At 47.0% G+C, this 13,786-nt stretch overlaps 1 protein-coding gene across 1 annotated transcript in view; it reads right to left on the bottom strand.

Annotated features, from left to right (window-relative positions):
* The window catches only part of LGR5 (leucine rich repeat containing G protein-coupled receptor 5), a 127,031-nt gene extending 113,630 nt beyond the window's left edge, over positions 1 to 13,401 (bottom strand). The window contains exon 1 of the mRNA XM_025476591.3: positions 13,190 to 13,401. Within this exon, the coding sequence (XP_025332376.1) occupies positions 13,190 to 13,401 (212 nt within the window). The remainder of the gene's footprint in view (positions 1 to 13,189) is intronic.
* Between the last annotated feature and the right edge of the window lie 385 nt (positions 13,402 to 13,786).

Here is a 13,786-nt window from a genome sequence, read left to right as displayed (position 1 = left end):
ATCTATTTGATACCGAGGATCAAAGACAACAGAACCTTTTAAACTTAAAACAGGTGTTGGGTGATGCACTATTCATGTGAAGCTGCCCCTTTTGGCTTCCCCTATTCTTTTACCCGGTAGGTAGAAACTCTTGTTTAAGGAAAATTATACAGTTTTAGGGCAATAAATTTAACTACTTGGGGCAAGAGCAATAAAAGGCAACACTGTATTTAAAAAGCATGGGTTGAGGGCCACCCGGGGGGGGCTCGGTCGGTTAAGCGACCGACTCTAGGTTTCCGCTCCAGTCATGATCTCAGGGTCCTGAGATCGAGACCCGTGTCAGGCTCCAGACTCAATGCGCAGTCTGCTTGAGATTCTCTCTCTCCCTCTCTCTCTCTGAGGCCCCCTCTGTGCATGCTCTCTCTAAATACATAAAATCTTAAAAAATTAAAAACAAAAAGTGCATGGGTTTAGTGTTTTAACAAGTGTAACCTCATCGCCAGCAAAGGCAATAGCACCTGACAGGTAACGGGTGCTCTGTATATGAGGTGCCGCGCAGAGTGCTTTACACGAATGGGTTTCCCAATCCCGCGATGTAGATGTACTTATTGCCATTTTACACGTGAGAAAACCAAGACACGGAGCAACCTGCCTGGGTTACTCCAGACAGGCCTACGATCTTTGTCAAAGCAGTTCTCATTTCTAAAGTAGGGAGCACTTGATGGGATGAGCACTGGGTATTATTCTATATGTTGGCAAATTGAGCACCAATAAAAAATAAATAAAATAAATAAAAATAATAAAAATAAAGAAAATCCATAACAAAAATAAAGTAGGGAGAATTACGACTATTTTACCGCCAGCTATGGGGGTCGCATGAGGCATCGAGGGCAAAAGTGTTATAAAAGCACTTTCTGAATTGTTTTTTCCTGTCTCTCTTGGGAGTTTACAAACAATGCAGTCTGCCAAGTTCAGAGGGAAGGACCTCTGCTATCACAATATGAGACCAGAGATTATATCAGCTTGCCCCACTTTCTGCTACACGTCTGACAGCCAGAAAAATGGTGCCCTGTATCTTAGATGCAGGAAAGTGCTATTTTCCATTGAGTTTAGGGGACAGGAGAGTGCCCCCTGGACAGAGAAAATGACTCTCCCTTGAGCATGGCCCAGGATGGGCATGCATGCACAGAGGGTGACTTAAAATGTAGGTCTTGATGTTGTTTAGGTACGAGATGGCCAATAGGTCAGGAGACAACTGCTGGTGAAAAGACAGTTTGTTCCTCGCAGTTGCCAAGAGCTGGGAGCCCCTGGGGCCTTGCAGGATCCACCGGGGCCAGAGCACCAGGGTCAGTCAGGAAGAAGGAGACGAGGAAAGCATGGGCACGATGGACTTCTACTGGGGTTCCCATGTAAAGGAGTAGACAGGTGAAGCAGGCGAGGACCTGGCTAGCTGGAATAATTTCAGCAGGCTCTGGGGTCCAGGGGCTGTCCAGACTTGTCTGGGACCTGGTCCTGGGGTCATTGGGGTAGGAAATATTGACCTAGAGTGTAAAAGCCCTGTAAAAACCGAAAAATGAAGGCGCTGGGTCTGGGCTTTGGATTGGTTGGTTTGCATATGAAAGGCACACTTGCAGAGGAGTCATCTCTATCTCCAGGGGGTTTAGGCAGCCCTGAGAGTTAGGAGCCCTCTCTCCTGGGTCAGCACGTCCATAAGAGAGCAAAACATCACAAAACACAGAATATGAGACACATGATTAACACACAGGGATTCCGAAAAAAAAATACATGGGGTTTGTATGTTCTGATCTAAATCCCTTTGGTTCAAGAAAATCTATAATTCGGGGAGGGGGGGGTTATACATAGCCTAGTACTGAAAACAGACAAGTGTTTCAGACAAGCAGACAGGTAGGATGACCACGTGCGGTGAGGTCTATCCCGGAGGTGGGCTCAGCAGGATGGGAAGCTAGAGCTTCCAGATTCTTGTTTCTGGAGCGGTGGGTCACAGGTGGCCTTCCAGAAGAGGTATTGTTTGTTTGAGCTGAGTATGGAAGACTCCCAGAAGTCGGCCAAGTGACACAGAAAGGCCCCGCAAGGATCCCTGGGTGGCACAGCGGTTTGGCGCCTGCCTTTGGCCCAGGGCGCGATCCTGGAGACTCGGGATCGAATCCCACGTCGGGCTCCCGGTGCATGGAGCCTGCTTCTCCCTCTGCCTGTGTCTCTGCCTCTCTCTCTCTCTGTGACTATCATAAATAAATAAATAAATAAATAAAAAGAGAAAGGCCCTGCAAGCAGACACCAACACATGTGAACAGCGGAGGAGTGCAGGCCGCGTCCAACAAGGCTGCAGTGAGGAGAGTGGGCGGGCCCAGGTGGGGGACCTGGCCAGGTGTGCAGGAGCGAGGCAAGAGAGGCCTATTCCGCGGGCTAAACTGAGAAGTTAAACTTCATCGTGAAAGCCGCAGAAAACCGTTTGGAGGATTGAATAGAAGGCGACATGATCGGAGCTGCGGTGTAGACAAGAGTGTGCTGGGAAGGGACGCGGGTGCAGACAGCAAAGGGAGCCCGAACTCAGGTGATTTCGGTGCCGAAGCAGGTGGGGCGCACCTTCAGGGGACACGAAGACAATCTGAACGTGGTCGGGTTAAGGTCGCAAAGGAAATTCCGATGACACTAAACACACGTTTAACCACTATGAACAGAAATTTGGGGAACTATTATTTATTTATTCGTCAGACTAAATCTGATTGTTCCCTTCCATGTGGCAGATTTTTTGGGTGATACAGAGACACTTTATCTGTACCCACAATGGGCCCCCAAAAAAGACGACGCAGTTAAAAGCTAAGCACACGTATTTTCCGTAGGTAGCACGTGTAAGCAACGGTATGATTTGGCGACATCTGGAAAAGTAACTGGGAGTTTTAGAGTTCACTGGGCTATCTGGCATCGGAATAAAAAAGTGACAAGAAGGGACAGTCAACCGGGGTTTTCAGGAGAGCTGGGGCCCGATTGCTCCTTTGCCAGCCATGTGTTTTGGGGAATGTCATCAGCTGTGAAATGAAGGTGCTGGATTAGGTGACCTCACAGGCCCTTCACGTTCTAACTCCCTCAGGCGGACACAGCACGGGGGCTCATGAGAACACGGCCACAACCTAGCTCAGGGACTTGCATTCCGTTATGTGGGCAGTTGGGGCAATGCTCCCGCAATCACGATTAAACTCCATTTTTGCACAGTGTAACGTGACCCTGGGTACACGGGTCGGTCCTGCTGGTAACCTGCGCATAGAAGATGATCCTCAGTTCCTTACAGCAGAACGTCCTCTACACGTGGCTCACCCTCTGAACTTGTAGTATAATTAACAGCAATCTATCAAAATTAGCCTTTTCTTTCCCAATATGCAATCAGCTACGTTTTGAGGAGTTTCTACCGTGAAGGCCAAGGGGGCTTCAAATTACCACCTACTGGTCACTGGGGACCAGGCTATGTCCACCTAACACTTCTTGTGATTACAAGACCCTGGGGAGCGGACTTGATGCCGCACGGCCAGCAGCTGTAAGGTGGAAGGTACACACTTCTTGTCACTTAATCATGTTGCTAAAACTTTTGAGATCTTCAAATGAGATATGCTTACACCCTGGGAGAATCCGGTTTAACTAGGATTTCCTTCTGCGACCCGAGCTTGAAGAGTCCATGAAAAAAGATCTGGAACTTCCTCTGTGGCCCTGAGCCTCCGAGAACAACAGCTGCCGAGCGGGGCTGCAGGAGTGCAGGCCTCCCGCCTTCTGCAGGGAGAGGGCTGTGGCTTCCCCGAGTTAAAATCAGAGACCCCGATTTCGGTGCATCAAGAGTTGATACTTTAATTCCAAGAGAGACTCTTCTCTCTAAACCTCCCTTCATCCCGCAGCTTGAAGCCCTAGGGGAAAGTGTCTGAGATAAGGAAGGTGCAGGCTTCCAGGCCTCTGATGCCAGGTGGAAGCGAGGGATGGACAAGGACAGGGAGAGACACAGACGTGCATCCTGTGCGTCAGGGACCCTAGCAGAGGTCTTGTAGTCTCTCAGTCCCACCCCAAGTTTCTTGGGTAGCAGATGTCCTCACTTGTCTTTCCACCTCTCTTGGCATTTCCCCCCCCCAGGCTTTACTTTCTTGGGCAATGGACACTCTTAAGGGACACAGAATAGGTCTACAGCCACATGCAGGCATGTCTGCTAAGGATCTCCCAGGACAGGAAGTTTGAAGGGAAAATAAGGAAGATTTCTTATTTCAGGTTTCACGAGAAGACTCCAAACTCATTCTGTAGATTCAGTCAACAAACATTGGGAAATAAATGTTTATTACAGAAGTCTCAATATATATATACCAAAAAAAAAAAAAAAAAAAAAGTAGATGACTTAGGAATGTGACTCCTTCCATGGACAGTTTTACTTGGTTTTTATAATCAAATAATCTTCACCGTCCGTATATGTATACAAAAAGTGAGAAGTGATTTTATGCTGATAGATTTAAAGACCAACTGATTATGTAACAGAGTTACTCCAACGAAGCGCCTCACAAGAAAATTTATAACCTGAAAGCTTCAAGTGCCATGTGGTGTTTTGTGTGTTGAACCAATAAACTCATTAAAATAACATTGGGCAAACCCAAACACAACACAATGAAATTTCTAACACAGCCCACATTAACCAACCAACTTTAAAATAATATCTTTGTTATGTACTAAGGTTAAAAATTCAGCAAATTCTTTATATTTTTTCCACTTGAGATCATGTGTGGTTTTCTACTTCCCTGAGAAGTACACTTCTGTGGCTTTTTTGATCAAAGGCAGGTTATTTTTGCAAATAGACATCTTTTGTAGAGGTCCCTTGTTCTCCTTAATCAAGGTTTCAAGAAAAAAAAAAAAAAGAAGCACAAAAATATTTACAGTTTATTTTTTTAATTTTTTTATTATTATTTTTTTTTTTAGTGACACATCAAAATTCTTAGCTTCCTTTCTGAGTATAGGCTTTGGAAAGAAGGCAGGGATGTAAGGTTAGCCATCACAGTGCGTGTGTGTGTGTGTGTGTGTGTGTGTGTGTGCGTGTGTGAGGGAGAAAAGGAGGAGGAAAGAGGAAATAAAGGAATTTGGCTGCAAAATTGAGTAACAGTTTGAAACACTTGGCTTCCAGTTGTGAAAGATGAGCAACACTGGGGGAAAAGGCTGGGCTGACAAGGGACCACTTGAGGGAAGCTTAATCTCAGCTGGCAGGCTGACCACGGAGGTCAGCTCAGTGCACGCGTTCTCAGCTGGAGCTGGGCTCCCTTTGCCAGGACGATTGTCTTCTGCATTTCAGCTTCTGAACTAAACTGAAGGTGCCTCCAGACAGCCAGCCACTCAGTGTCTTCCCTTGAAAGCCTTGGCCCTGCACCGCCAGGCCATGTCAACCTTATGTATCATTTCCATTTGTGCGACTGGGACAAAGGACACGGTCTCTGATTGGTACGTCGGGGCTGTGTGTGTTGGTGTGTGCGTGACAGAGATGGCCCTCCTGCCCCTTGACAACCACAGCCCTTGTTAGAAGGCGAAAGCAAGCTCCTCCGAAAGGCAGGCAGGATCACCCGACTGCAGATACAAATGTGCAGGCCTCACAAATGAGACGCCTGCAAATGACTGCTGCAGAATTTAATTTAAATTTTTTTTTATTTTTTTTTTTAAGAATTTTAAATTGTTGATGTTAATACAAAACTACAATGGAGGGGCATGCGAGGGGGATTTGGAGATTAAATCCGTATGCAGCTGACATTTCCTAAACATCAATTCGTACTTGATGGGGTGCTCTTTCTACTGAATACAGTTTATAATTAATTGGCCAGTTGGGGGTTTTTCATATTGTTGACTTTGTAGTACGGTGAGTGATTAACACACATTAGATTTCCAGCAGCAAGGGAAATGAAAGACTGATGAACTAGGATGGACGGTTTAGGAAGAGTTTTTCTTTGTCCGAAGGAGGGAACTTTTCTCCGATTTATCCAGATTTCTAGTTCACACAGAGTCTGTGTCCCTGGCCTGACTGTTAAAGCATGCAGTTTCCAGATAGATCTAAGTAGAAAAAACGTTGAAATAATTTCCATTCTGAATCAAATGCCAGTAAGGCAGCCTTTATGACATCAATTCATCTTATCGGTTTTAAAGGTGAATACAAATTCAAATAAAATTTGCCTATTAAGAAAGTTCATGTCTCTCTGAATGGAGAAATAGTTCCAAAGAGGTTGTCTACTTTATTTGACACACAGCTCTGGTCATAGGAAAAAAAATCTGTTTTATCCTCGCCTTGGAAGTTATTAGTCAACTGATCACTCCTTAAGATGCTGGGGCAGCTACCACAATTTATCTCTGACTTGGAGATGAGAAACATTGTTTTGGTGGTAGTAGGAAAATGTATCTATGGAAAGATACCTACTAAACTGCAAACACTGGTCGTCAGCTATATAATGTTATTCTCATTCTACTAAAAATTAAAAACTGCCATTTCCCAGCCAGTTGAAGAAATATTTTTGGTATTAGAGCTTCATAAATTGCGTTCCTGGGGAAAAAAAAAAGTGCTTAAATATTTCAGCACCAATTATAATTCCCGTGAAGCATGACTATGAATTAGAAGGCCGGTATTCTTATGCTTCTGGTAAACTGGCCCTGAAGATGATTTCAGAGAGGCCCCCAAACCCACGGAGCAATGTAAATACCTTGGAATATGCAGACAGGCCTGCAAGTTAGGGATGATGATAGTATCTGCCTCACAGGGCCTCTGCAGGGCCTACGGAAAAGTCAAGTACTTAGCATAATGCCTAGTACTCAGGAGAAACGATATAAATGTCAGCTCTTATTACAATAAAAGTGATTTAGATATGTAAATTATGGTGTGTTTGTTAAAATCAGCAACTCGTTGCATCCTTTAAGCTGAATACAATTTAATTGTATTTCAAGTGGGGCTCGGCCAGACAGGCCTCTTTTAGCCACTGGGATTTTAGCAGCTGGCTCAGCCAACTCCAGTCCTTCAACACCATCAATGCTTCGGGAACATCCCGGGAGTGTCAGGCACTGGTGTGGGCGCGGGGCTACCAAGTGGAAAATTTCCTCCTCCCTGGAGAAGTCCACAGTCTAGGGGGGAGGATAAGCCGGGAAGGGAGGAGAGCTCATCATCACACCCTGGAGTGTCACACCATCTGACCTTAAGGGAGATGCTTTCACAGACATGGTCAGTTCTTCTGTGTCCTCTCAAAGCCAACCTCTGCTTCTCCAAGCCCAGACTTAAACACTGACCACAGGGGTAATAAATTTACGAAGGGATGAGGAAGGAGTCCAGCTTCTTCCTGGAAGCTGGGGGTCCCTTAAACAGCTCTTCTACTAAGGCGGACACCCTGCTAACAGTCCTTTAGTGTCACCGGTAGGTCAGGTCACCCCATCGCTTGAAATCAAATGACTTCCCCCTACCAGTTTCAAATAAGGCATTTCCACTGGGCTTGCTCCATGTATTTAAAAAAGAAAAAAAAAAAAAAAGAATTGGGAGAGGTAGGAGAAAATACCAGGGATTTCAAGAACGAGCCTGCTTCCCGCCTCTGGAGAACAAGATTAATTTTGAATCATGAAAAATTTTATGAAAATCTCCCCCTACTAGCCCATGAAATATCTCCCTTTACCGTAGAAAATGAGTTGCCTGGGTGAAACGGAGTGTGGAAGTTGGCGTCTATAATGAGTGAGTACAAATGTGGATTGAAGCTGACAGATATGGGAATAAAAGAGTTGCAGCAGGTTAGAACTCGTGGATACATTCAACACATGAAATTCTGCTAAGATACATCAAAAATAGCAACAGGACCAGATATTCAGCTTGTTTTCTTTGGTACGTAATAGATCAGTCGTGGCTCCGATGCCAGTCTGATTTGTCTTTCTGCTAGAAAATGAGACTCCATAAAGGAAAACATTGCCAATAGGATTGAAGAGGTTGAAACTCATAGGAAGGAATTTGCCTTTTCACGAAGAATTCAATTTACCAAAAACATCCACTTGTGGGGTGTTTATGAGGAAATGTACCATTTAGCATTATTCTAAATTTATAGAAATAACTGAACAAGAACAAAAATTTACCCCACAAAATGCTCAGTGCAAAGCTCACTACTGTTTTTCATTTCTATCTTATGGCATATGATTTGGATTAATTGGAGACATACTTCAATTTATAGCTAAAATTACTTAAACGTATGAGTTTAATAGAAAAAATATTTTAAAATGCTTTACTAAGGTAGGTAGTTATTAGGTATCAGTTTTAGAACTACAAATATTCTGCAATGCCTTTAATTATATATTTGAGGTTTACATGGATACTAGTTCTATGCCTTTGACAGATACCTTGAAAATTAAAAAAAAAATCAAATCGTTCAGATAAAAAATTTAACTATAAGAAATCATAGACCAGCTTAGTGTTTTTGAAATTCTTCAAACACATCCAAGTGGGAACAGTTCCATTATCAAAACACATTTTATTTAACTACGAAAGTTCTTTTTAATTCCAATCTTCTAATTCATTTGTGATTGCTATCAGAGCTCCTTTACTTTGAAAAAAACGCATAAGTACAAAAAAAAGATTGAAGATCCTATTGAAGATCGTATTTCTTACATGTAAAACTTCATTCTCATCACACAAACTCTGTTGTGCACATGTTGATCATATTCAATAAAATACTTATTTTAAATTCACGCCGAAAAATTGAATCAGAACTACTGCTTTAAAATGAAAAATCACTCGGAATAATTTAGTTGATTAGTTTCAGTAATTGCCCCCATAACAAAAACACGACTGAAGCAACCCTGGGAATCCTGGGGGAAAAGAAAGAACTTCTTCAAAATGAAGAAAAGTCACTGACATCATTATACTTTCAACGAATTCTGAAAGCAGTCTGTAGAGCAAACTGTATAAATTTTGCAATTGATCTAAAATTTAAGACTGTTACAACAGCTAAAGGCTTTTGTAACCATTTCTAAGCTACAAACATTCTCCTTGATTTAAAATACTTTTCTTTGCTTGAAGGGAAGCAGAAATATATTAAACCATTTCAAAGAAGATTCTAAAAATATTCTTTAATTTTGAAACTGCATCTTAAATGCTTAAAACATATGTATGACACCAGGGCCATACTTAATTAGTTATAATTGAGGTTTTTGATCAGTTTTTATTAATACCAGTTTTGCTAACTATGTGTAAAATTAAATTTTGTTATAAAGTTACATATGGAAAAGTAAGCAAGCTACATAAAAATAAAAAATAAAAAAAAGTCATTCTCCCGGTTGCTTTGGTTCATGTGACATGAATTTGCTTGTGGATGAAATGTTCACATCTTTAAGCAACAGCAGGGAAAAACTCAATTTGCATTTACAAATAAAATAGCTGCTCCAGGTCAATAAAGAAAAGTATATTTTCTCTACTAGAACTATATTAGGAAGTTCTTAAGGATTTAGTTTTCTATCTGGATGTCACACTAACTGGATGAAAGACACATCTAAGTGGCAGAGGGGAACTTATTTTTAAGACTGGATTAGCAAAACACATCCACGTTTCATGCATTAAAATAATTTCCCTATAATAAGATCATATGCCGGAGCTACTTTATTTCTGACAGATCATTACTGGTAGATAGAGATGTATTAAACATTGTAAACAATTATTGCCTGCTTTTATGTCTCAACCTTAGCGTTTTTCCGTATTTTATGCAGAGTGAGCTTTATTAGCCTATTTATTAAGCCTATTTATTGTTTTGTGAAATCAGAGCCCAAAATGACTGGAAGAGAGAGAGGGAAAGAGAAAGAGAAGATTGAAATTTTCCAGTGTTTCCACCATGTTCAGTGGCCCAATTACAGATCTACTGGGGAATGCAGTTCAGTTAAAAAAAAAAAAAAGAAAAAAGAGAATTAATATTGATGTTTAGACTGGCTTAAGATTGAGCTTTTCTGGGGGACCAAAGCTTATGAAACTGCACATAAATAGCCCTTGCCTCCTATGAAGAGGTTTAGGAAACTTTCTTTACCTATGAGTCTGACTAGCCAGCCAGCTATCGGATTATGGCAAATCCACTGGCCGAATGTGTACAGCTGCAATCTGTACACACAAATTTGCCATCATCAATCTGTTTGAAGAAAATGAAACGCTTGTTCTTTTGTGGGGAGGGGAGGAAGATTGAGAGATAATATTTTGACTCAAATAAATGGTGATAACCTACTACAAACAATAAAAGATAGTAGTCTGGCTTTTGACCCACATCAGTCCCTGCGCATTTTGAAGTTCTTGCCAAAGCTTAATCACGCTGGGGCCCCAGCGGTATGGGGCTATAGCCTAGTGGTCTCTTTCAAGAGCAAAGGGAAGTTATTTCTTAAAATAAGTAAACCGGTATAACACATACTTTATTTATTTGCATATGAGTAAATAAAAACTTCTCTTTTAGGTTAGGAGAGCACATGTGAAGGCAGACACGGTCAGATTATTCTAGGTGTAACCAAAAGAGGGCACCATCTACCCTTGATGCTTGCAGAGTTCCTCCGGTCATGAAAACAAAATCCCCCCCAAAAAACCCCAAGCCCCTGAACCCCGGAAGAAAGGGCATCCCACGGTTCCTGACATTTTGTAGCTCTCCGTGGAGACCGAATTCTGGAATCGCCCCTTTATGCAGCACAGCACTTTGGTTGTTCACTTCAGGACTGATTTAGCACGAGGAGCAAGTATTTAACATTCCCTGAGACACGTTTCAGAGCCTTCAAGATTAATATTTTATAGGGCACTGAGACAATTTCTCCTTAGGCTGGAGCACAGGCTGTCATCAAGCAGCACGAGAAAAACGATGACAATTAACTTCCTAATGCTATCCTAACGCCAAGAGGTTATCTGTAGTGATAGATAGATAAGGAACGGTGGCAGAAGGATCTCCTGACACACGGAGGACACAGTTAAGTGCATCTGAGGTATGTGGGAAATAATTTGAAACCGCATTTGATGCCAACTTTTAGTAACAGAAGCCTAACAAATGTTCATTCTTGCAAGTGGGAGAAAAAAGCATCCCGACGCGACTCATAAATGTATTTTCTGTATTCTCAAACATGCTTTATGACAAGTGCATGACTTACATAGGTAAGTGTTTGGGGGCGGGGGGGATTGTACACCTCCCTTGTATCCAACTGATTTCTTCAGGGAGGTGGAGAAGAGTAGTTTCGGGCTCGTAAATCTAGTTGCCAAACTGCTCTCAAAAATTCACCATTCAGAAGACCGCATGATTCTCGAAACCACGAGTCTTGCATTTTTAAACCAGAGGCTGGGGTATGAGCGTTTCACTGGGCAGCACAGACAAGCTGTTGAGGGAGAAGAGATGTGAAATCCTAGGGAAGGGCCATCTCCGTCTCGGTCTCCATCACCAGTGAACAAATACGTCACTACCTGTGCTATGGGTGCCACTGGAGAAACCTGGTGGGGAAAGAAATAGTCCTGGAAGCTTTTCAAGTCAAGCAAAGCACCAACAACAGCTTTATGGCAGATGACAAGGGGACTGCCCTCTGCTGATGCTACTATCCCGCAGGAGGGTCCCCTCTTTTCAAAGCAGTAGTAAAGCCAATAAAAACAAAAAACAAAAAACAGAATTTTTCTTTTCTGTCCTATTCTGTCTCTGTAGAAAGAGAATGGCTAGGTAGTGGAAGGTGTTGTGCAAGCCTCTTCATGTTTCTTTTCTCCAGAAAACAACGGAACAGAGGAAGGAACGAGTTCACACAAACATCCCGACTGGCTCCTGCCAAGGGACATCAGAGAAGCCGCGATGGGGATTGCGTGGGTTTGGGGGGGGGCCCCCGGACGGTGGCTCCCATTAGGCCCTGAACGTGCCACCTGTGACCACCCCGTGACCCACCGTGACCCGCTGCCCCTGGTCTCGGTGCCTGGAGATACTGCACGGGGCTGGGGGCGAGCAGTGTGTGGGTCCCCGCAGCTGCACAGACACCTGTTACCTTCGGGCCGGGTTGGGGTTGGGGCTCATCCCGAGGGTGTCGCCCCCCCTCCCCCGCCCCACTTGCCCCTTCCTCCCCGGGAGGGGGAGACGGTTAAAGATTACACGGGCCGCGGCCACTTCAAAGGGCGGCGCGGGCAGCCAAAGGTGGAGATAACACTCCTGTGGTTGCCACACTCTAATCACTTCATTTAAAAAAAAAGAAAAGAAAAGAAAAGAAAAAGAAAGGAAAGAAAAGAAGAAAAGAGAAGAGAAGAGGAAGAAAAAGATCCCATCCCGCGCTGGCGCAGGGGATGCACAGTGAGTCCCTCCCGGGCTGGGCAAGTCGGGGCTCCCCTTCGGGGACAGTCGCCTTCGGCTGCCCGCGGGAGCGGGAGGCCGCGGAGGGGAGGTCGAGGCAGGGGTCGTCGGGCGCCCGCCCGCTGGGTTCCAGGCGAACCGGCCCGCGACCTGCCTGCAGCCGCATCTCGGCGCCGACGCCCCGGCGCTTCCCGGGCTTGCACTTGCAGCGGGGCCTCCGCGGCCCTAAACCTGCGCTCGGGCTGCCCCCCCCCCCCCGCCGACCCCGCCACCCTGGCCCTGCGGCCTCGCGCGTGTGCCCGAGACGCCCTCTGCGTACTCGCCCGGCGTCCCCGGGACCCCCCGGAGTCCCCCGGTGTGCAGCTGGCAGCTCCTCCCCGATGTGCACCTCCCTGGATCCCCCAAGGTGTGCGGCCGGCAGCTCCTCCCCGATGTGCCCCTCCCTGGGCCCCCCCAGGTGTGCGTCTGGCCCCTCATCCCCGATCTGCACCCCCCGACCCCCCCAGGTCTTCCCCCAGGTGTGCGTCTGGCCGCTCATCCCCGATGTGACCCCCCCTCGGTGCGCGGCTGGCCTCTCATCCCTGACCTGCACCCCCAGCACTCCCCCCCCCGTGCAGCTGGCCGCTCATCCTCGATGTGCCCCCCCAGCAACCCCCCTCGCTGAGCGGCTGGCTTCTCATCCCCGATCTGCACCCCCCCTCGGTGCGCGGCTGACCTTTCCTCCCCGATGTGCCCTCCCGGGCCCCCCAGGTGCGCGGCTGCCCTCTCCTCCCCGATGTGCCCCCCTCGGTGCGCGGCTGCCCTCTCCCTCCCGATGTGCCCCCCCGGACCCCCCAGGTGAGCGTCTGCGCTCTGCTCCCCGGTGCGCCCCCCGCCCCCGCCGCGGCCGAGCGCGGCGCACTCACAGGTAGGAGGTGAAGACGCTGAGGTTGGAGGGCAGCTCCGAGAGCCCGCGGTCGGAGCAGTCGGCCCGGAGCAGCGTCCTGCCGTCGGGCTCGCACTGACAGCGCGCGGGGCAGCCCCGCAGGAGCGCGCGGGGCCCGGGCGAGCCGCCCACGGCCGCCAGCTGCAGCAGCGCGGGCAGCGCCAGGAGGGCACCGGCGGGGGCGGCGGGCATCGTGGGTGCGGGGCCGCGGGCGCTCAGCGCGGGCTGGGGCCGGGGCCGGGGCCGGGGCCGGGGCCGGGGCTCGGGCTGCGGGTCCCGCCGTGCGCGCTGCCGCCGCCGCGGGGGCCGAGGGCGCTGCTGCGGCGGGCCGCCCGCTCGGCGAGGAGCAGCATCTCCGCTCGCACGCCGCTGTTTTAAAGCGCTCCGGCCCGAATCGCGCGCGCGGTGACGTCAGCGCGGCCCGGCTCCCCCCTCCCCCCCCGCGGCCGCACTTTCCCTCCCGGGCCCCCTCCCTCCTCGGGGCCGGGGCGCGGGGACCCCACCCCCGGGCGAAGGGCCACGTCAAATAAGGGATGGGATACACGGAGTGATTTAAAAAAAAAAAAAAAAGGACTAA

This window comes from Canis lupus, chromosome 10, assembly GCF_003254725.2.
Source record: "Canis lupus dingo isolate Sandy chromosome 10, ASM325472v2, whole genome shotgun sequence".
NCBI lineage: Eukaryota > Metazoa > Chordata > Mammalia > Carnivora > Canidae > Canis > Canis lupus.
Note: the sequence above shows the minus strand (reverse complement) of the source record. Positions and strands in the feature narration are given on the sequence as shown.